Source organism: Chelon labrosus (assembly GCF_963514085.1).
Source record: "Chelon labrosus genome assembly, chromosome: 4".
NCBI lineage: Eukaryota > Metazoa > Chordata > Actinopteri > Mugiliformes > Mugilidae > Chelon > Chelon labrosus.
In genome coordinates this window covers 2000776-2024812 of record NC_140340.1, presented here as the reverse complement: position 1 = coordinate 2024812, position 24037 = coordinate 2000776, and the positions used below count along the sequence as shown (strand labels likewise).

Sequence of the window (24037 nt, the reverse complement as noted above, 5' to 3'; positions counted from 1 at the left end):
AACACGGCTTCTAGCACGCCACCGCACTGTAAACAGATTTCAGCACAGATGCACTCGGTCGCGTGCCCCCGTACTGTACGGAGACGAGGCAACGGGAAGAGCATGAACCGATCAGTTCCACTCCATCGCCGTCCGTCCTCTGAATAAACCACGTCTGCAGCTGAGCCCGACGCAAGGGAACCGGCACGCAGTCAGGGTAACGGGCGGCTCTCAACCTTTATTAATCTGCTCTACAGGAACATGTTATTAACACTAGAAGTCCCAGCATTTTTTGCTCTACCTATAAAACCCAGAGGGCAGCCGATCGGCTGGAAGGCTTTTAGCTAATATCCTAATCACCTGTGAACCCTCCTTTTGCTATGTAAACCAGGCAATCACTGGGGCACCACAGGAGGGGACATGCTGAGCCACTTCAAGGAAACTTGTGGGGAGGGGAGGGGGAGTGGGCCCAGAGAGTTTATGGGGGAGAGGGTGGCTGTTCACTTCTAACCTGGCAACACCTTGAGACAGAAACTGGTTCATCCCAAAGACAAAACACCTTTACATAAAATGGGGGAGGGGAGAATCGGAGAGGAGCAGGATTGCTGGGGGTTTGGAGGCCAGAGTGTGTGGGGGAGGGAGGCACACCTGAGGGCTGTGAACTCATTTGCTCTGTCCGGGCTGCTAACTGACTGTCTGTCTTTCACCAGTTTCACCAGGTGGCAGCCTGGGCAGAACAAATGAGCTGAATCAAAATGTAATATATGTAGAAGGATGTAGAAGTTATCAGGACCCTACAACACTGGGCTTCCAACATCCCCACCAGACACATAGGAAAAGTAAAAGAACAGAACCACATCAAAAAAGCACTCAAAATCTGTGGTTATCCCAACTGGGCCTTCGTGATATTTACACATATTTACAAATAATAATTAAAAAAAATGCATTATCAGGATACAGTGTTAGAGAGTGGAAGTGAATGAGACTTAGACTTAGAACTTAGACTTAAAACTTTATTGATCCCTTTGGGGTGACTCCCTCAGGGAAATTTGAGTTTTCCGCAGCAGCAAGCACACAGAGCAGTTTGCAGACAAACAACAGCAGTGGTTTGCAAATAGTTATAGAAAAAGTGATTGAATAATAAAATGGTGAACATTAAATAATGAACGGTGAACTTCCTTTGAGTGGGATTAAAATAAGCTGTAGTAAAACTCTAGTAGGGAAAAATAAACAGTAAATAACAGTGAGTGAGGTGAGTACATTTCAATAATCACGCACAATGCTGGCACTGCCAAACCATCTCCTTTCTGCATTTGCCACATGTGTATTTGTAGCAGTCAATACATCGCACAGTGGCATGGTTGTTGCCGAAGCAATTGTTCCTTTTGTGCCTGCTTTGCACCCACATGAGAGTGAGCCAACTCTCTAGCAAGCTCCACCAGCGATGTAAAGAAATTGTCCGTGGTAACATTTCTGCCCTTGTCCAGGAATGGTTCCATCAGCCTCATAACTAAGTCTCTAAGTCTAAGTCTCACTCACTTCCACTCTCTAACACTGTATCCTGATAATGCATTTTTTTTATTATTATTTGTAAATATGTGTAAATATCACGAAGGCCCAGTTGGGATAACCACAGATTTTGAGTGCTTTTTTGATGTGGTTCTGTTCTTTTACTTTTCCTATGTGTCTGGTGGGGATGTTGGAAGCCCAGTGTTGTAGGGTCCTGATAACTTCTACATCCTTCTACATATATTACATTTTGATTCAGCTCATTTGTTCTGCCCAGGCTGCCACCTGGTGAAACTGGTGAAAGACAGACAGTTAGGCTGCGTTCAGACTGCCAGCCAAAATCCGATTTTTAGCCCATTCAGATTTGAATCGGATCTCGATTTTGAAGTCTGAACAGTGACAGATCACATGAAATCCGATTTTTGCCAAACGGTTGCAAACCACATCCAGAGGTAGTTTCATATCGCATTCGTATCGGATATGGACAGATGCGTCTCAGTCTGAACAGCTCCCAACACTCAGATGGGTTTTGACTGTCCGTGACGTCACTTACGCGACGCCAGGCCAGAACCAATGCGCCAGACCGCGTGCCTATTTCCGTTGTGGAGGAGCCACGTTACGGCCACGGACAGTGATATTACAGCTATCACAATGGAGGAGGACTTTGAAAACAATTCGCCTTGGACAGAGGAAGAAACTGCATGCCTTATAAATCTTTACACTGACGTGACGTACATCCATGTGTTGTTTGTTGTTGTTTTGCTTGTCGCTGTCGCAATTATATGACGTCTGACAAATACACGTGCTGAATGACGCTTCCGCTCGTTGCTACAGCAACCTATCAGACCGGTGAAGAATGTGGCCCAGTCTGAACCATATCCGATTTGGACACTTGCTAAAGGCAGTGTGAACAGTCAGCCCTAAAAATCGGATATGAGAAGGAATCAGATTTGAATCAGATCCGTCTGCAGTCTGAACGCAGCCATAGTTAGCAGCCCTGACAGAGCAAATGAGTTCACAGCCCTCAGGTGTGCCTCCCTCCCCCACACACTCTGGCCTCCAAACCCCCAGCAATCCTGCTCCTCTCCGATTCTCCCCTCCCCCATTTTATGTCAAGGTGTTTTGTCTTTGGGATGAACCAGTTTCTGTCTCAAGGTGTTGCCAGGTTAGAAGTGAACACTTCTCTGTGTGCTTACCCCGTCCCCCATAAGCTCTCTGGGCCCACTCCCCCTCCCCTCCCCACAAGTTTCCTTGAAGTGGCTCAGCATGTCCCCTCCTGTGGTGCCCCAGTGATTGCGTCGTTTTCATAACAAAAGGAGGGTTCACAGGTGATTTAGGATATTAGCTAAAAGCCTTCCAGCCGATCGGCTGCCCTGTGGGTTTTATAGGTAGAAAAGCCAAATGGCTGCTCTCTGGGACTTCTAGTGTTAAAAGTCACAGCGTCGTGGGAGCTGCTCAGGGACCGCGTCCACCCAAACTGGTCAAGTATCTGTGGGATGATCCACAGAGGCCCCTCCCCTCAAAGAAGCAGGTGATTTATCTTCTGTTTACCTTTAACAGCTGACTGCCCTGCATCACATTCTGCTCATGCTTTACCTGCAGCTCACACTATTTCAGGTGTTCAGTCGACTCTCTCAGCGAAGCAACAGTACAGTGCTCCTCGCTGTAGGAAGGGGGGTGGGTGGGGGGTTGGGGGGGGGGTTGCTTTGATTTGGTGAAGAGGAGATGAGACGCTGTAAGGCTTCAGTGAGAACAGACTCCTGGGACTTAAAAACTTCAAAAGAACAAAGTTACGTCCTGCTGGAGCAGAATCCGGGTCGAGAACGAGACGGGACTGATCAGAGTTTATTTAAAACGTGTAGTTGGAGGCTTTTCAGCTCAATCAGTCGGTCAGAGACAGATCAGATGATTGGCTGCTGAGATCAGAGAACCAGACCAGTGTCTCATCTCATCTGAATGTTCAAGCTGTAGAAACAACGGTCAGCTGATTCAGGAGAGGACAGCTCTGTACGATGGGTTGTTGCTCTTCCTAGCTAACTGGCTAATCGTAGCTCGTCCTAGCTAACTAGCCCCCGGCCAACAATAGTTATTCCTAGCTTCCCCAGCTGATAGCACTTCCTAGCTTCCCTACTAATAGTAGTTTTTCCTCGCTTACTAGCCTCTCAGATTACAGTAGCTCTTCCCAGCCTTCCAGCTAATAGTAGCTCTTCCTAGCCAACTAGCCCCTAGCTAACAATGTTATTCCTAGCTTCTCCATCTAATAGCACTTCCTAGCTTCCTGCCCTCCCGGCTAATAATAGTTTTTCCGACTTTACTAGATTCACAGCTAATAGTAGCTCTTCATAGCTAACTTGTCTCTCAGCTAATAGTAGCTCTTCATAGCTAACTAGCCCCCAGCCAACAATAGTTATTCGTAGCTTAACCAGCTAATAGCACCTCCTAGCTTCCCAGCTTCCCAGCTAATAGTAGTTTTCCCTCGCTAACTAGCCTCTCAGATTATAGCAGCTCTTCCTAGCCTCCCAGCTAACAGTAGCTTAATAGTAGATCTTCCTAGAGTCCTAGCCTCCAAACTAATAGCAGTTTTTCCCAGGTTTTAATAGTAGCTCTTCCTAGCCAACTAGCCCCTAGCTGACAATAGTTATTCCTAGCTTTCCCAGCTAATAGCACTTCCTAGCTTCCTGGCTTCCCAGCTAATAGTAGCTCTTCCTAGCTAACTAGTCTCCCAGCTAATAGTGGCTCTTCCTAGCTAACTAGTCTCTCAGCTAATAGTAGCTCTTCCTAGCTAACTAGTGTCTCAGCTAATAGTGGCTCTTCCTAGCTAACTAGTCTCTCAGCTAATAGTAGCTCTTCCTAGCTAACTAGTGTCTCAGCTAATAGTAGCTCTTCCTAGCTAACTAGTCTCCCAGCTAATAGTGGCTTAATAGTAGGGTTTCCTAGCTTCTTCCTAGCGTCCTAGCCTCCCAGCTAACAGTATCTCTACCTGTTTCCGTTTTTGAATGATGTACCTAAAACTAAGAAACTTGAGATGACTATCTGAATAGAACTGCATAAACCAAGACCAAAAAACCCTGATGTTTGACGCCTGTTAGCTGTTCACGTAGCATGTAGGAGTCTTCAGTTTGTCTGCAGTGGCTCTGAGCAGAGACAAGAAGAAAAGAAAGGTGTCACCTGCTGAGATGCTACAGCATCACAAAACCCCTGATCCCCGTCCCAACGCTGAACACAAAGAGTCTGACACACAAACACAGGCTGGAGTTTCAGTACCACAAATAATTCTTAGAGGCAAAGAGTCTCAGTGGGGGAGGAGTTTTTTTTTTTAAGTTACAGGAAGTCGTGACTTCCTCTCCTCTCCATTAAAGACCTGTGTCATCTGAGCATCTCTGAGGAGCAGCTCCAGCCATTAGACTCCAACGCTGAGTCAGGACAGACACCGAACACGGGCTGCCAAGGTCAAACGGATGTGGGTAGCGCTTGTTGTTGCCTGCCGTCGCACTGTCATTAACAATTCTTCATATATTAGCATTGTGGTCTCTGCATGACTGCATAATTGATGGGCATGCATTAGGGTGGCGGGTGGGGGGGGGGTCATGTATTATTTACAGAGGTTATTAAAGCAGGAGGATAGAGAGAGAGGAAGGATCAACCCTGTGCTTCTGCAGCGTAATGCAACTAAAGCAGGTTTGAGAAAAAGATTAAAACAAAGACATTTTAAACGCTTCTTATCAAGTCTTTGCCACCGAGACAAAGTTCAATAACTGTGTCATTAGACTCACAATCCCTGCACACTCCATCACTGATTAATTCCCTAGATTTCTGTGACTAGATTTTTTTTGTTGGGCTTCGTCAGTAAATCATCACAGAGACGAGACGCTGCAAGACTCCATCAGTCCTCTCTTGGTATTCATCATGGAAACGAGAAATCATGTATTTTGTATAAAGCGTCTTCAGAAACCAAAGTCATTAAAACGAGTGGGAAGTTAGAGGAGCGCAAACAAAAACTGACTCTAAGGGGAAACTTTAGATCGGCTTCAGTTTTTGATTGTGTTTTTAATATTAGTTGCGTCTCCAGGGAGACCAGAGAGTTTCTTTTCCTTCAGTGAGTCTGACGCAACAAACCGACATCAAAGGTCTACGGCCAAAAATGTTGCACTTGAACGCACCACGAAGACTAAAGCCAACCATGATATGCATGCATGGTCCGGGAAGTAGTCCCCATGGTGACCACTGGTCCAGGTGGTCACCATGGGGACTACTTTGCTGCGGTTGTAGCTTGCATCATCACAACAACCTGTTTCGGCAAAAATTTTCCGACCGAAATTTTTTGGTCAAAATTTTTTTGGTCGAAAATGGCCAGAAAATGCATTTTCAGTTTTCGGCTGAAAATTTCTTGAACTTTTATCACTAAAACAACACGTGCAAGCAACAAACCGCAGCAATAGTGCATCCCCAACAAAAAGCATTGCAAATTACACCGACCAGCCACAACATTATGACCACTGACAGGAGAAGTCAATAACATTTAAACCATCTTGTGACAGTTCAATGTTCTGCTGGGAAACTTCTGGACCTGGCATTCATTGGTGTGGATGTTACTTAGACATGTAGCACCCACCTAGACCAGACCAGACACCCCCACCACCTAGACCAGACCAGACACCCCCACCCCATAGCAATGACACTCCTTGATGGCAGCAGCCATCCCCAGCAGGATGCAGCCTGACACAGACACACACACAAAAACACTTTAGGAACAACTAAAAAAAACATGAAGAACAGCACAAGGTGTTGACCTGGCCTCCAAATTCACTAGATCCCAAACTGATCAAGTATCTGTGGGATGATTCACAGAGGCCCCTCCCCTCAAAGACCCCCCACTAACAACAGGACACCCTCAGAAGGCCCATGTCCGTTCTCTGATGAGTCACCACAAGGGAGACCTACAGAGTATTACGGCTGATTGTTGTATAACAATATTCTGCTGCTGCTCCTCCACATAAGATGCAACTTTCTCTCACCTGAATCTATTTTTTTTCTCTCTAAATGACATTTCCAGTCCACGAAGCCTTTAAAGTAAGACAGTGAAGGACACAGATCAACTCCTGCTGCAGACTAAAAGCTCAAAACGCGACCATTAGCTACAACAACCTATGATAAGAAATGAACCAGCCTCCATCAGATGACATTTGTTTGACACCATTAAAGGAAAAAACATGCCGCACGGTGCGTCGGAGGGAGGTGGGCCCCAAGACTGAGAACTAACGAGGGAACAAGACACAGGTGAGACTGAATGGGAAGGAGCAGCCAATCACAGAGAAAGACAGGAAGTACAATAATAATAATAATAATAATACATTTTATTTAAAAGCGCTTTTCAAGATACTCAAAGACACTTTACATAAAAAGGACATCAAATTAGCAAAACAATGTGAAATATAACATCAAAAACACAATAAACTGAGCTAAACATTAAAAGCAATTTTAAAAAGGTGTGTTTTTGTCAGAGATTTGAAGGTAGGAAGGTCGGTACAGTCGCGGATGTGTTTGGGGAGAGAGTTCCAGAGGGAGGGGGCAGCTGCAGAGAAGGCTCTGTCGCCCCAGGTTCGATGCTTGGTCTTGAGTGGTGGAGTAAGGAGGTTTGCGTCACATGAACGGAGGCTGCGGGATGGATTGTGGCGATGGAGCAGGTCAGTGAGATAGGAAGGGGCCTGGTTATGGAGGGCTTTGTGTGTGAGGAGGAGGATTTTGAACTGAATACGCTGTGGCTACAATGAAGGAACCATTTCAAAATAACACATCTGCTGTGGCATCAAGAACACATATGTAGACTGTACAAAAAGTGGACGCCATGACTGCTCCTCTAAAGTGAAGACAAAGCATGTAGAGCTCCCCCTGGTGGCTGGCTGCAGTATAGGTCATATTAGCTCCACCCCCTTCGTGTTCTAAAACGCTGTTCAATCTGAGACCAAACACACCAGGTGGAGTCGTTTGAATACGTTTTGTCTTCCGTTGTCGTCCGTTGTCCTACCTGATGGTCTTTGCCTCTCTCAGGTCGTACAGAGAGAAGAAGATGTCCGTGTCCTCTCCGATGCTGTTGTAGGTGAAGCTCTTCAGGTTGACCAGCAGGTGGTGTGGTACCGGAACTCGACAAGGCTCCCCGTGTCGCTGCCGGGTACCGTCGCCCTGGAAACGCACAACAAAAAATTAAATAATCATGATTTTAAGCGACATCTTTGTTTTAGGAGAATTCATTATTATTTCTGTGAAGTAGCAGCTCTGTGTCACGATCTCGTTTTACATATCTTTAACTTTTTTTGTTCTAATCGAATTTCTACGTGGAATTTGCAGCCCCCTAGTGGCGACAGTCAGTATTACACCTCATAAAGAGAACGCTCCCTGTTTGTCTGGATCCTCTTTCAGGACACGTCCGTGCAGGAGGAGGTGGAGGTGATGGTGGAGTCCCTGCTGGACGTCCTCCTGCAGACCCTGATGTCGATCATGAGCAAGAGCCAATCGCAGGAGGCGGTAAGGGGTCAACGCTGTCCGCAGTGCACGTTTAAATATATCAAGAGTCGTTCAAAGTCTCGTTTTGTTCTTCCGTTCATCCTGTTCTTGTAATTATTATGCACCAGTCTGCATGTTCTCCCTGTGTCTGCGTGGGTTCTCTCCGGGTTCTCCAGCTTCCTCCCACCGTCCAAAGACATGCTGGTTAGGTTCATTGGTGATTCTAAATTGGCCGTAGGTGTGAGTGTCTCTCTGTGTTAGCCCTGTGATAGACTGGAGACCTGTCCAGGGTGGGATAGGCTCCAGCCCCCACCACCCTGACCCTCCAGAGGACAAGCAGTGACAGGATATGAATGAATGAGTTTTATGCTAATTTCAAGTAAACTAATTTGTTGTGAATCCAGTTTGAGAATCACTGCTATAAAGGTTAATTAAAGTTCTCTGGTTTCCTGTTGCTTCCTGCTTCGTATCCTTCCTTAACAACTTCCTGTTCAATGTCAATTAAACTAACTCCATATTTAACTACTAAATACTTTAACCCATGTCCTTCCATGTTGACTGAAGTAAAGCTGCATCAGCGTCAGGACGAAGCTCTAGTGACGTAGTAACGGTTCTTATAGACTCGTTCAGACGGATGTTCTTCTGTTTCAGGTCTGTTAAAATAACAGTTAATGATGAATGGATGAAAGTCATTAGTGCTGCTTCATTACCTGAGTGGTGCTCTGCTGAACGCTGTGTCTGCTGGACAGATGCTGGGGAAAGAAAAGAGAAAGAGAGACAACATCAGATCAGACATTTCATTTTCTTGTCCTTGTTTTTATTCTAGTTTCACCTCCTTTCCTTATTTCCTCTACTCCTCTGAACATCCTTTATCTGTTTCCTTTCCTCATTTCCTCCCCTCTCCTCCTTCTCTTTTTCATCTCATGTTTTGAGGCAGGACCCTGATAAACATGAACCCGTCTTCATCGGCCCGTTTTCTCCACCCCACCCTCCGTCCTTCCATCCACAAACTTTATCTCTCTCCCTCTCTCTTCCCTCCTCTTCCTCTCATCCCGTCTCCAGATCTGTCTCTAGGCAACAGAGGAGGAGGAGGAGGGGAATCACCACGGCTACAGGGTTTGACTGGAGCGGCTCGGCTATTTAAAGGAGGACTGATGTAAGACGCAGAACATCAGGAGTTACTGAGAGATCCTGAAGAACGTCTCCAACACGTCATCCTTAATCACAGGCTTAGAGATCCTAACGCACATTTTCTTCTTATTATCTTAAATCACGTCTGATGAAATCTACAACAACTGCTGAAACATAAACTATTAGAGAGCTACTGGATGTTCAGACCAGGCAGCCTCGTCCTCTCTTGGATCCATCCAGAGAGACGTCTCACCATTTTATAAAGATCCGACACGCTGATCTGGTCTTCATCAACCATCTCAAACTCCTTCCTCGGCACCAAGTCCAGACCCAGGTGTCTGTGAGACGGAGAGACACATTCTGTTGTTATGGCCGTAGATCAGGAAATGAAAGCAGCAGAAAGCAGAAAGCTTGAAAGCAAGCAGAGTCTAAAGTGTGGCTGCAGTGAATGATTTTATCTGCAGTAGAAGAAGAAGAAGGAGAAGAAGAAGAATTAGAAGAAGGATTAGTAGTAGTAGTAGAAGAAGGATTAGTAGTAGTAGTCAGTGGTGGACAGTAACAGAGTAAATTTACTTGAGTACTGTACTTAAGTACAGTTTTTGAGTATTTGTACTTCACTTGAGTATTATCTTTGGGGGATACTTCACTCCACTACATTTGAAGGACAAATATTGTACTTTTTACTCCACTACATTTCTGTTGATGCTCTCGTTACTCGCTCCTTTTGAGCTTACGTCAGCTGATTATTATTATTATTTATTTATTTTTTTTAAATTCTGAGAAAATAAACTGTTTCTGCTGATTCGCATATGGTTTGTCTCAAGTTTCGTTTCAGTTTAAATGTTTGTTGTGCTTACCGCGAACAAATTATATCACGGCCTACAAGAACTCGTCTTACAACTTGAAAAAGCACGTCGCGGTATGTAAAGTAGCTACTGACGTTAGCTAACTTAATGTTTGTTAAATTGCTGATGAACATTTTAAACGTAATTGTATGAGCTTGTAGTATCATACTTGTATCATACTGCCTTTATTTATTTAAATACTTTTAACTTTACTTAAGTGGTTTTTAAGCAAATACTTTAGTAATTTACTTAAGTAATATTTTGACTAAGCTACTTTTACTTGTATTGGAGTAATATTTGACAAGGAGTATCTGTAGTTTTACTCAAGTAGTGAAGGTGTACTCTGTCCACCTCTGGTAGTAGTAGTATTAGTAGTAGTAGAAGAAGTATTGGTAGTAGTAGAAGAAGAAAAAGGATTAGTAGTAGTAGAAGAAGAAAAAGGATTAGTAGTAGTAGAAGAAGAAGAAGAAGAAGAATTAGTAGAAGACAAAGAATTAGAGGAAGAAGAAAAATTTGAAGAGAATAAGAAGAATTAGTAGATGAAGAAGAAGACAAAGAATTAGAAGAAGAATCAGTAGAAGACGACGGATTAATAGAAGAAAGCCAGCAGAAATGAACGAGCAGATCCTTTGAGTTTCTGAGCAGCTGAGACGTTGATATGAGGAATAAATCAAGGAGAATATCTCTTCTAGGTACATCTGAAAAAGGTTTTTAAAAAGTTAATTCCAGGTATCGTACCGTTAACAACTGAAATCACGTGATTAAATATTTTAATTAACAGAAACACAGAGGAGCACTGGGCTGGTCTAAACTAGTTTATCTGGTGGACATGATTAAAATCTGTGAGACCTGAAACCTCAGTATCAGCTACAAACCTGATCCAACAACACTGAAACAAGAGCAACTGGACATGTAGAGGTTTACTGAAGACCTTTCATCCTCCTAGCTTCTACGCGTCTTCTCCACCAGACTCTACACGTCCAGGTTCCTTCATTCAGCGTTGTTAGATACAACTGAGAACCCTCACAGACACGTTCCCTGGTGTCTCATTGTGCTGTAGACCTGGATGTGGTGTCTTACTCGTTGCCCCAGTCCAGTCGGACCGTGATGTGTCTCTTGACGTCTCTGCTCTGGTCTTGCGTCAGGTGACCGGACAGCAGCTGCCTCCTCAGGTCGATCAGCTCCATCATCACGTGGCGGACCTTGTAGAACAGATCCACCTTGTGTTTCTGACGGACACAGAGAGAGGGAGGGGGGGGGGGGGGGGTGACATTCATGTGTGGTTCAGCTGATTCATATCTGTTGAGTCAGCGTTCTTTCTTTGGCAGCCGACAGAGGAAGAGACCACGAGGCTTTTATTGTCAGAGCCACTCAAACTACCAGAGTCCACTCAAGGTGAACAGCTTCATTACTCCTCCTCAGCCTCACGGAGACGGCTGGAGAGTATGTCGGCTCGTAAGATGAAGAAGAAGAAGAAGAAGAAGAAAGAAGAAGAAGATCATCTCTGAGTCAACACCAGTCTGACCGTACAGGTGATTATATAAGACCAAAGAAATGACCAATCAGACCTTCAACCTAGATTCTATTTTAACTGAAGAGACAGATGGACAGTAACGATGTCCAATGACTTCACCTGAGAAATGAGCTACGTCTGAGGTTCATTAAATCAGTCTGTGATCTTATAAATGATATACCATCAATCAATATATTTATATAGTATTTATATATATGTGTATAGTTCATACATGGACTCAGATACCGTCTTTAAAGGGATATATATACTTTACTATATCTGATATACATTCTACCTTACTGTACTTTATCCTGTCTCTGTGGGATGAAGCTACCATCTCTCTATCTATCTGTCTGTCCGTCCATCCATCCATCCTCTAATCAATCATCCATCTTCTATCATCCATCCATCCATCCATCCATCCATCCATATTCTATCCATCATCCATCCATCCATCCATCCATCCATATTCTATCCATCATCCATCCATCCATCCATCCATCCATATTCTATCCATCATCCATCCATCCATCCATCCATCCATATTCTATCCATCATCCATCCATCCATCCATCCATCCATATTCTATCCATCATCCATCCATCCATATTCTATCCATCATCCATCCATCCATCCATCCATCCATATTCTATCCATCATCCATCCATCCATCCATCCATCCATATTCTATCCATCATCCATCCATCCATCCATCCATCCATATTCTATCCATCATCCATCCATCCATCCATCCATCCATATTCTATCCATCATCCATCCATCCATCCATCCATCCATATTCTATCCATCATCCATCCATCCATCCATCCATCCATATTCTATCCATCATCCATCCATCCATCCATCCATCCATATTCTATCCATCATCCATCCATCCATCCATCCATCCACTGATCCATCCATCCATCCATCCATCCATCCATCCATCCACTGATCCATCCTCTGATCCATCCATCTATCCATCTATCTATCTATCTATCTATCTATCTATCCATCTATCCATCTATCCATCTATCCATCCATCTATCCATCTATCCATCTATCCATCTATCTATCTATCTATCTATCTATCTATCTATCTATCCATCCATCCATCCATCCATCAGAGTTCAGTGTATCTAACAGTATTTATCTCTGATGAGATGTTTACTTTATTATTCTGTGTTCATCAATAAATCAAGTAGAATATCTGTGAGGATGTGATCTGGAGCTTCTATCACTTGAAAATAAAAAATCATCCTAAAAAAAGAAGACTCTGAGCTGCAGCCTGAACTATTTCTATTAGACTAAACAGAAGCTGTCTCAATAAAAGACGTGACCGTGTCCTCCAGTGAAGCCTTGCCTCTAGAACATGTTCTATTATTATCATCCTGTGATTCAGGCTGGAGGCCTTCAGGTCTCAGAGAACAGCTGGATATACCATACATACGCTGTCAATGAGGCTGAGCTCAGCTGTACACTTCACTGCATGTGACACAATCAGGACCCCCCCAACCCAACCCCCCATTTGTTGTTTACCATTTCTATTTCAGTCTCTACGTCTTTTAAACAGGACTCAGCCTTTTATTGGTTCTATTATATAACTCTGGCTGCAGAGAACATGACAACGTAGCCTAACAGCTGATAGCTGAGGGGATCCTCTGAGCACCTGTCCTCTAATTCCTTCTCTCTATACTCATGCATGGTGTGCTACTACTCTTACTTTAAAAAAAAGCTGTATTATTAGTATTAACTCATGTCAACATGTGCAACTTTTAAATAACACGCTTAATTTAAATGCATCAAAAAATAAATAAATAAAAAGTCTGAGGGTCTACCTGTTGATCTGCTGTGATTGATTAGTGATGCCTGCTGAGGACAGAAGGGGGCGCTCTGGGACACGATGCCTTGATAAAGCAGAGGAGTCAAACTCATTTTAGTTCTGGGGACACACTCAGAGCCTTTTAATTGGGACGGACCAGTAAGATAAGAGAATAATAAGGAAATTAGAAGAACGTTTACATTTAATAAACTATCCTTAAAAAAAAACATTTCTTAAAAGTCCTGGGTCTCCTCCAGAGGTTGCGCTAGACTTTTTCGTTGTCCGTCATTTTGACTGACAGGGTCATACAAATCCCGTCATAATCTATTTTTACCCGTCACTTTAATTTTTTAAAATGATAATAAAGACATATTCAATAGCATTTAATTTTCATTAAAGTTTCATTAACAGTATTGACTTTAAATGGTAACAAAACAAAACAAAAAAAAGTTTCGGCTGCCGACGCATCTTGTCCGTACTCGGAACGGGACTGCTAGCGTAAACAGGTCTTAGACCGTATCGTAGGGTTGAAGTGCTTCAGTGGGGTTGAAGTTCCGCGATGTGTGGAACACAAACTGCGATTAGAGACAAGAGCCAATTAATATCGTAACTCGCCACCAAGTGGTCAGGGTGTGAATTGCAATCTGTCAAAATGACGGATGGCCTTCAGATTCTTCCGTCACATTTTAAAAAAAAAAACAGTCAATGACGGAAAATATTCTGTTAACGCGACCCCTGGTCTCATGTTGTCTTCTGTCCACGCCTCTTATTAAAACACATTGGGACACATTGAGGACAGCAGTTACTTTCAGTCTTCTATGTAATTTTCACACTTTGCAAATTCACGCTGAGGGACGGACTGGATCCTCTGTGGGCCGCTATTGGGACGCAGGCCCTATGTTTGACACCTGTCCTTCTGTAAACGTTGCTGAGGATTCTGGTTGACAGACCCATGGTCCTCCTCATATAACCTCCACTCCCCTCCAATGACTAACGTTATGATCCTGGTGTTGGTCTGGGGGTCCAGGGTCTACGGTGACCCTGAGGGCCCCTACACCCCTGAGGTCATGGTTCCCTCTGACTGACTGAGGTCTTCCTGTCCTGGTGTAGAGATGAGGACATAGTTTCACAGCTGATTAACTCTGCAGCCCAGACTTATCCTGTAGTTTACGTTAAAGCAGTAAAATGCTCCGACTCGGTCTTAATCTTAATAATTAGCTTTACAAGATAAAGATGACGGCAGTTTATGAATAATACGTTTACTATCACTATCAGACTGACGCTGGGAAATGATCCGCCCGAACCAACACACCGCAGCAGGACACCAGACCTCAGGGACCTCTGGACTGAGAAGAAACACTGCAGCAGAAAGAGTTCTCTGCTAGCTTCATGTGTTCTAAGGGATGTTGGTCCTGTTCCTGCACCACAACGACGGATGCTCAACCCAAAGTGAGCAGCATGAGCAACAGGTTTATCCAAAAATAAAATAAAATCTAGAACAAAGACAACTGGACTGAGTTCCCTCTCAGTTCTGACTGATGCAGAGAGGAAACCTCAGTGATAGAGACAAGGCTGCTAGCATCCTGCGCCCCAGAGTCTGGGTTAGGGTTAGAGACTGTTTCCCTGTCCTAACACGACTCTGAGGCAAAGCATCCGTCAGAGAGAACACGGGCGTCAGACCGTCCCGTCAGAGCTCCAGGTTAAAAACTAGTTTCAGCCAAAGACGGCCACATCTATTTCAGACGGACGGACATTCAGCAGTTGCTTAGCAACAGCTAGAGTCCCCCCTCAGCATCTGTTTAGCTTTTGTTTTTAAGGGGGATGCCCAGAGGACGCAGACGCTAACACTCTGAGAGAGGTCACGCTAAAAGTCTGAACGTAGACCAAGAGAGATGGAGGAACATCGGCCACATCCATTTATCCGTCTATCATAATCACGTTCCTTATTGGTCGATGGATGATACTAAACAGAGAACAATAATAAATTCTCCATGAAGACATTCCAATGGTAGTTTCAACTAGTCCACTAACTAGCAGATTTTCACAGCGTGCTACAAAAACGTCTTTAAAGCAACAACATTCCTCAGGTGTCGGTTCAGTCCTCAGGTGTCGGTTCAGTCCTCAGGTGGTACCAGATATAGAAACGTTTCCTGAGTCCAATCAGCAGCACAGGAGTGGACGGTAAACAACCAGACGGCACGCTGCTCTTATTTACTGCTACACGCTGAGAACAAGGTCCAGCAGCACATTAACACCAGACTGAGGCTCCAGAGACGAAGGATGAAGGCTTAGTTCACCTATGTGTTCCTGTCCTTTTAGACAAACTCTACCAGAGGAACCAGAGGAACCGAACCTGTCACAGCAGCATGGAGCTCTACAGCAGGGGTCGCCAACACGGTGCCCGCGGGCACCTGGTCGCCCGCAGGGACCATGTGGGTCGCCCGCAGGGGATGTTCTAAAAATAGCACTTGTCGCCATCGAGCGCCTCTAAAAATTTTATTTAATTGTGTCGCTGTTCTTTTTATATCAATAACACTTGCATTACTGTAGAGTTGAACATGGTGTTATTTAATATAAAATTATAAGTTATGTTTTATGTATATATGAACTCTGACCTCGTCTGATGTCAAAGTTCAATATCACGCGCAAGACAAACCGCCATCTTTGTTTTTACCGATGTATGGAAGCGGCCGCGGCTACGTTGAGGAGCTAGATGAGGGTCTAACAACAGAAACACATGGAAGAAAAGCTAAAGAAAACGAACCATTTTGTGGGACGTCCCAGTGAGTGGGAAGAAGCGTTCTTTTTTACCACAGTAAAAGAAGTGTGCGTATATCTCATTTATGGGGTTACTGTGGCAACGGCAAAGCGGCACAATGAGGAGAGACACTTCAGTTCAGTACATGTCACGCTAGCTTCCATGCTAACTGCTAACCGCCCGCCTGGCAGCGCACTAGGGCGGGAAAAGGCTGAGTTAAAGGCAGTGTTTTAACATGAGGCCGGCAAAGAAGTCAAAAGACGTAAGGGAAGCATCATTTAGCAAAACGGATGTTTTTAGTGAAACGCCATGGCGACGTTAAACTAAAATATTGAACTAAAATGTGAAAAAATATTTGTTCTAAAAGTCTAACTAGGTTTGCCACCCTTCCCGTAAAATACGGAATCGTCCCTTATCGCGATTTGTTCCGTATTTCCATAAATGTCCAAAACACATATCTGTCACACACACATCAACACTAAATCTAACAATAATGGTCAATGGTTTTGCCAGAAGATGTCAGTTCATGGTCCTAGCCTATTTTATTACACTACTGTTTGATTGGTTGTTTAGGACAGTAACCCAATCACAGGGCTCTCAAGTCTCACGCACTGGGCGTGAGACACACGCATTTCGACCCGTTCACACGCTCACACGCCACACCTTGTATTTCTCACGCAGAGAAATTACCACGATAAAGCGCACCAAGTTGCGCCGCTATTTTTTTTAAATAGGTATGAATCAAGCGCGTTCCCGTAGAGTTCAGAGGCGCCTTTCACGCACCAGCCAATCAAATAAAAAGAATATAGCTACTGAACAGCCAATTGAGAGTGAGGAGTTGTCGTCATGGTACAGAGCCCCTCCTCTCGATATCGCGGCATCTCGCGGGATCCTCACCCTCTCCGCCATGTTGGCAGGATTCCAGCGGCAAAACATGATCGTTTACGTGTGTTGTTAACTCGGTAGTAGAGGAGGTTCTCCCAATTCCACACTGTTTTACCATGCCTGGAACTCACTGCTGCGTTAAAAACTGCTCCAGTACCTCACACGATACATATGGAAAACATAGGAACAATGAATACAGTTTTTTAGGTTACCGAAATGCTCACAGCATCAGGGAGAGCAAGCCTCTGACCTGACGAGGAGACGCCGGATTGCTTGGTTGGCTGCAATAAGAAGAAAGGACCTTACTTTCGATCTCACCCCCCAGTCGATGAGAGTGTGTTCTCTGCATTTTCACTCGGGTACGTTCTCTAAAAAATGTCTTTATGTTGTTTGTTAAAGCTACGAAGTGTAGGTTACCTAGCTGTTAATGTTGTTGCAAACCCTGAAGTGCATCTGAAGTTTGCTGCCTAGCTAACTATCTAACAAACTGTTGCCTCTTCGAAAATGCTCAATGGCCAACCATTAATGTTAACTAAAAAGTAGTTGAGATTCTGCTCATGACATTATGCTACCTTGTTGGTGGAATATTGTTGGTGGAATATGGTCGCCTTTGTCTCCGCTGTTTTGCGGTAGGTGTAAGCTTGTGCCTGTAAGGTCCATTTTCTTTCGCCTTAACTTTCTCCATTGCTTTACTTTCGTACTTTTCTTGTATTCGTAGATCTGTCCCGCCGAAATAATAAACGCGCAAAAATTAAAGAGCTCTGGAATGTTTAGTAGCGCCTCCGTTAAGTTCTGAAGGCGTTGCCCCTGGCAACCGATAGCGTCTCCTACCATCATGGCCGACCGGCTTAGACCCCGCCCATATCAACCCAAATCGGCACGTGACTCCTCACTCTCAATCAAAAAATAGCATTGCTGTATCCGGGAAAGATTAAGTTCAGACGCTCGCTGAGAAAAGGACCGTCACATCGAGTCACAGCTCACTCATTACAAAACTTCTGGGTCTCGTAAACCCGACCAATTAAATATAAAATCAGTCCTGTGTCCCGTTTAAAACTGAATATTTTTTCGTTTTGTGTTAGATTAAAAAACAAATAACAAATAACAAAAAAATTAAAAAGTGACTACTTTTTAATTTTTTTGATTTTTGATTGCCATTTGAAAATGGAAAGAACGACTGATAAACCAATTGTAAGTCATCTCATCATTTGATTTTTATTGCTGGGCAATATTGTGTCCAGGATAATCAGTATTAATGTTAGCAGTTGACCAGTGTGTTAACTAGCCTAGCTAGCTAGTTGAATCCTGGCTAATTTCAGCAGCTATTCTGACACTTGTTTTATAGTCTTAGTTCAGGACACATTATTCACATAGCTTTTCTCTTAGGCCACCGCTTAGTTTTTTCTTTAACGTTGTTCACAAAACAGTTGAGACCAACTTTTAGGAAGGACATTACCAACTTAAGATGAGATTTGAAAAAAAAAAGCTCTGCTTTGCTTGAAGGCTCATGCAGGAGCTATTCACCTCGCTCCATGATAGGCTGAGTGCTACATTTTTGACTCAGTTGCAGAAATATCTTTCACAGGGGGCTAAATTATGTGATACCATATTATTGGTAAGCTCAGACATTATCAGACACACACAAACCTGCACTAAGAAATGCTGAATTAAATAAATATTTTTATTTGTGCGAATTTATGTGTCATTTATCAGATCAAAGCCCCGTCCCCAACCAAATTCCTGCCGTCGCCGCCAAAATCTCACTCTGAACTCAGATCAAAACTTGAGAGCCCTGCAATCAGCGGAGCTAACCACGGGGCTAAGTTAGCATGCTAATGCTAATACCGTGTTAAACATGCTGCTGTTATTTGGCTAACGGTCACTTTCAGTGTGTCTGTATGTTAGCATGTATGCTAACAGACTGGTGTTTAGCTGCAGTGGTGTTGTCATTTATAGCAGTTTCCTGTTAGCCGTGTGTGCTAACTGTCTGCTAACTGGTACAGCGTTACTGCGTCTCTGTGTCAGGATCTCCGTTAACATATTTTAGTATTTAGTTCTCTAATACTTGTACCAGAGCGCCGCGCTGCCGTACCGATATGCTGAGCGGTTGCCATGGCAACCATGAGACTGACGAGTATGTCAGTAAAGTTGGGAGGAGGAGCTAAATGACGTACCTACCTGACGCACGTAAAACACCTGCGGGTCAGTTCTGATAGATATAAATATTATCTACCCTGATACAGTTATGGGCCTTGAGTTTGACATGTGTGGTTTATGAATGATCATTTATTTAATATACAGTAGAATTAGACAATATAAATATTATATATGGTCATTTAAAAAAACAAATCATACTAATAGATTAACAGTTAATAAATAAATAAACAAATAAATAAACAAATTTTGTTAAAAAGTTAATTGGTACAGATTTAATTTAAGATTTAATTAACTGCACTTTATAAGAGAATGTGTTTATTGTTAATAAAACATTTCAAGCTTTAAATATGACTAATTTCTTTCTTGATCATCCCTTTACTAAAAACACCAGCACAAAATAAAACATACCACTGCTGCGGGCCCCCTGCCCCACAGGAGTCGTCCCGTGGTGGTCATGGCCCCGAGGAGCCGTGGTGGGCGTCCCTCCCTTATTTTCATTTCTGAAAGGTGGCAACCCTAAGTCTAACAGATGTAATGTTTTTGTTAAAATGCTACAGATTTGTACAAATGTGATATGATTCATTTAAATATGTGAAAGAATGTGTGTGTTTTTTTTAATATTACATTACTGGTAGATTGTACAGACATGGGACAAAATTCATGATTTGTTCAAAAATGTCATAAAGGTGTAAATTTGAACAAAAATAAAACAGGTGACTTTAAACAAAGTGCTGCAAATGTGCTCATTCATACAGAGCAGTGAAGAAAGAGAGATGAGTCAGAGAGACGTGATAGCTCAAATGTTGAAACTGAATTATAGGAACAAAAATAATGAAAAATGTTGTATGTTTAAATAATTAGGTTACCAAGGCTACCATGTAAATCATTACTAATATTTATTGTGAGGATTCATTAACAACAATATGATATAACAGCAACCACTAACTTGAGCAGACAGCCTTATTATTATTATTATTATTATCATTACTGTTCTTATTATTAAAGGTGAACTTTGAGACTTTGTTATTCAGTAAGTTTGTATCAAAGGTAGCCCTTCTAATTATTCTGTACCCTTGGAGTAGCTCTCAGTTTCATAAAGGTTGGTGACCCCTGGTCTACAGGGACTGGAGCCTCTAGTGGACGTTAGAGGAACTGCAGCAGTCGGCTTCATGTTTCTGCTCGTTTTATTAATGACGTTTAGAAGAATAGAGGGTGAGTAAAATCTTTGTTTTACTCCAGGACTATTACAGCTGGACTCAGACGTTTTAAATGCTAACTGTGTAGCTTTAGCTAGCTAGTTAATTACATTAATTTATTCACAGTCTCACGGAAAATAAAGTTAACTCCCTCAGATCCTTAGTTTACAGCACGACTACTCATTATTTTTGGCGTCTCTGCTCTGTCGTCAGGGCTTCACATGGTTGGTTGTCGATGGCAACTGTCATTCATCATGATGTCACGTCCTGTTTTTATAGCGTCAAACATTATATTAACTAGAAAGACAGAAACCATCTTTGAAAGAAAACGGGCACTTTAGTGTTTTAGTTTGGTCTAAGTCCCGCCCACTAACATGGAGGGGGCAGGGCTTATATGACCTATACTGCAGCCAGCCACAAGGGGGAGCTCTACTTGCTTTGTCCTACACGGCGCTGATTAGCTGTTGGAACAGAAACCTACTGTCTGGCATGAAGGCATCAAGACAACACCTCTTGTTTTGATTTTAAATCTCTGCATCTTTTGTTCCATCCAGTCAGTTTATGCACCAAACTAAAACAGCGACTTTAAAACCAGATTTATTCGGTCTATCAGTGGGTAGATGTTCTTTGACCTTTGATGTGGAACAGCTGGCAGAGTCTCCTCTCCACCTCTAGCTGGCATTGAAAAGACGCCCACCTCCAAACGAAACCGCCAAGTCCAGAACCTCACAGGTACAGCTGAGCTCTAACACGCGGGGTGGAAATGTCTCCCGCGTCGACTATTTGTGGATTTACTCCCCCCTACCTCCTCCCGCCGGCTGCGGTGAGTAATCACAGCTCCACATCCAGAGGGAGCAGGAGCACAAACGCACACATTAACACCGTTTAGCACGTCTTTACCACCGCGGCGCTATAAATAAGACGGCGAGCAGGTCTCAGGTAGCGACGGCGTTTCAGCCTGAAGACGGCCTCACGCCACTGCAGCAGAGGCCGCTCCTGGTACTGACCAAAGGTGGTTCTCTGGGGGGAGGGGAGGGGAGGGGGGATGTCACTGCTTGGCATTAATTTCTAAGAGGATGTGATTCGGCCTGACAGCTCTGATATCTGATGGGACATCTACAACACCTCTGTCCCATTAGAGTCCTGCTCCATTTTCACACCTGACAAATGAGAAACGCAGAAGGCCTGACCTGGAGTTTGGAGGTCGGACGACTGAGTCACTAGTGCTGGATTAGCAGATTCTGACTCTTATAAAACTAAAGCATCAGTGTATGGATGGATACAGGCCCTCACCAACTCCAGAGACTCATAATATATAGATGCTCTACTGTTTCTAACTCTGTTGATGGCTTGTTAGTCTGAGAATCTGTGAAAACTAGAAATAAAAACTAGAGAAATTAGAGAATTTTAAATTTTAAATCTCTCAAAAAATAACTATTTCTTTTATTGTGTTTAAAGTTAATCTCTTAATGTCTTCATGTTGTTTCTCCTGAGGTGAGTTGTTGTCCTTGACTGAAGCAGGAAGTAGTCTCCATGGTGACCACTGTTCCAGTTCTCTCTGGTCCAGTAAGTAGTCTCCATGGTGACCACTGGTCCAGGTAGTAGTCTCCATGGTGACCACTGGTCCAGTTCTCTCTGGTCCAAGAAGTAGTCTCCATGGTGACCAGTGATCCTGGTCTCTTTGGTCCAAGAAGTAGTCTCCATGGTGACCAGTGATCCAGGTCTCTTTGGTCCAGGAAGTAGTCTCCATGGTGACCACTGTTCCAGGTCTCTCTGGTCCAGTAAGTAGTCTCCATGGTGACCACTGGTCCAGGTCTCTCTGGTCCAGGAAGTAGTCTCCATGGCGACCACTGGTCCAGGTCTCTTTGGTCCAAGAAGTAGTCTCCATGGTGACCACTGATCCAGGTCTCTCTGGTCCAGGAAGTAGTCTCCATGGTGACCACTGGTCCAGGTCTCTTTGGTCCAGGAAGTAGTCTCCATGGTGACGCCACTGGTCCAGATCTCTCTGGTCCAGGAAGTAGTCTCCATGGTGACCACTGGTCCAGGTCTCTCTGGTCCAGGAAGTAGTCTCCATGGTGACCACTGGTCCAGGTCTCTTTGGTCCAGGAAGTAGTCTCCATGGTGACCACTGGTCCAGGTCTCTCTGGTCCAGGAAGTAGTCTCCACGGTGACTCCTGGTCCAGGTCTCTCTGGTCCAGGAAGTAGTCTCCACGGTGATCACCAGTCCTGGTCTCTGTGGTCCAGGTCTCTCTGGCCCATGGATCATTGTGTTCAGCTCTAAATAAACCTGGTTCTTCTCCAGTTCCAGAGTCATGTCCGTGCTCCGTTTAGACCAGTTGAAAAGATTTGAAATCACTGATAGAAACTTCTTCTTCTTCTTCTTCTTCTACAAACACTTCTGGGTCAATGTGAATCCATTAACCACTGGTTTCTAGTTTAAAACCAGACATCATCTGAGTATTTTAACAGCGTCTGCATCTAATGGATCTCTACTGTTGATTCAGGACCATGGACAGCTCTGCTCTGTGTTTTCTTCATGACTCATTCACATGTTAAGTTATTATTTATTGATCTCAGCCCTGATATGAGTCGTTTTAGAGACCTGCACAAAACTAGATGTGTCTGATGTTCAGCAGGTGTCTCAAACTGGTTCAGTTATATTAGAGTCTGTTGATTCAACACATCAGCACCGCTGAGGCTCCGTCCTCAGGTTCGCTGCCTCATAACACCGAGACTTTAACTCACTCTGACAGACCGGAGTGCAGATTTAATCGGGTAATCTGTAATGTGTAACTGATTACTCTGGGACGTCACGGGTTTAATAGGACGCGAGTCGGCCTGGCACCTCCTGAATCAGAGGGGACGCTCACAAACACCTCAGATCCATTAGCAAACGTCCTGCCCCATTTTCACGCCTGTCACAGCGGCTGCTCCGTTACCGAAAACAAAAGCGCTGAGACAAACCACCGGGGACGCAAATAAAACAGCCTCCGAGTTCCTTTCCTCCGCTGCAACTGTTTCCTAAAGATGAAACTGAACGAGGAGTAAAATCAGGAAACCTGCGACGGAACAAATATTTCTTTTGTCTGAATTATTGAGTGAGAGATTCTTAGTGCTGTGGGTTTTATTGAACAGCTTATACTAACGTGTTCAGTATCCATCCTGGATGGTTCAGACTAACAGCTGTTACATAAACAGCAAGAACATAGACATTTGTTGGTTTTCTCAAGGTGAGCAAGAACAAGAACAAAGTTTGTTCTGGCTAAACCACTGCCAATTTGTCAGACACCACACAAGAAAAAAGTTCTGCAGCCCTGGGAGAGAGAAAGTAGTTCTGAAAGTAGTCAAAGAAACAATGCCAATATTACATATCAGAGTGGTGCAAGAGTAAGTGAAGCTCTGGGATTAGAAGTTCATTTCAAGAATTTGTTTTGAGTAATTTTTATGCAGAAATGTAGAAAATAAGGGACACAAACACTTATAAGCACCACTCTACGTAGATCATTTTTATATTTCTATATTCTTAGTATATAACTGCATCATCAGGCTTTGTGCAGCTGTAATCACTGTGTAAAACAAGCTCTCCTCTTTAATGAAAGCCTTTTGTCTGACTCTGGTACATCCAGCTGCTGCTCTACGAGTGGAAATAAACATTCAGTGACTCCGGCAGAGCTGCTATTAAGTCGAGTACTTTGCAGAGGAGCTAAATAAAATAAACGTCCTCCACTGAAATCTAAAAGC

The 24037-nt window shown here is 43.7% G+C and overlaps 1 protein-coding gene across 4 annotated transcripts in view; it reads right to left on the bottom strand.

The window, feature by feature from the left end:
• The window catches only part of LOC311486613 (dedicator of cytokinesis protein 3-like), a gene marked incomplete at both ends in the record, with an annotated part of 193724 nt that overhangs the window by 54989 nt on the left and 114698 nt on the right, over positions 1-24037 (bottom strand). For all 4 annotated transcript variants that reach the window (XM_084542524.1, XM_084542525.1, XM_084542526.1 and 1 more), the window contains 4 exons: positions 7514-7668; positions 8700-8741; positions 9374-9458; positions 11046-11194. In XM_084542524.1, the coding sequence (XP_084398650.1) occupies positions 7514-7668; positions 8700-8741; positions 9374-9458; positions 11046-11194 (431 nt within the window). The remainder of the gene's footprint in view (positions 1-7513; positions 7669-8699; positions 8742-9373; positions 9459-11045; positions 11195-24037) is intronic.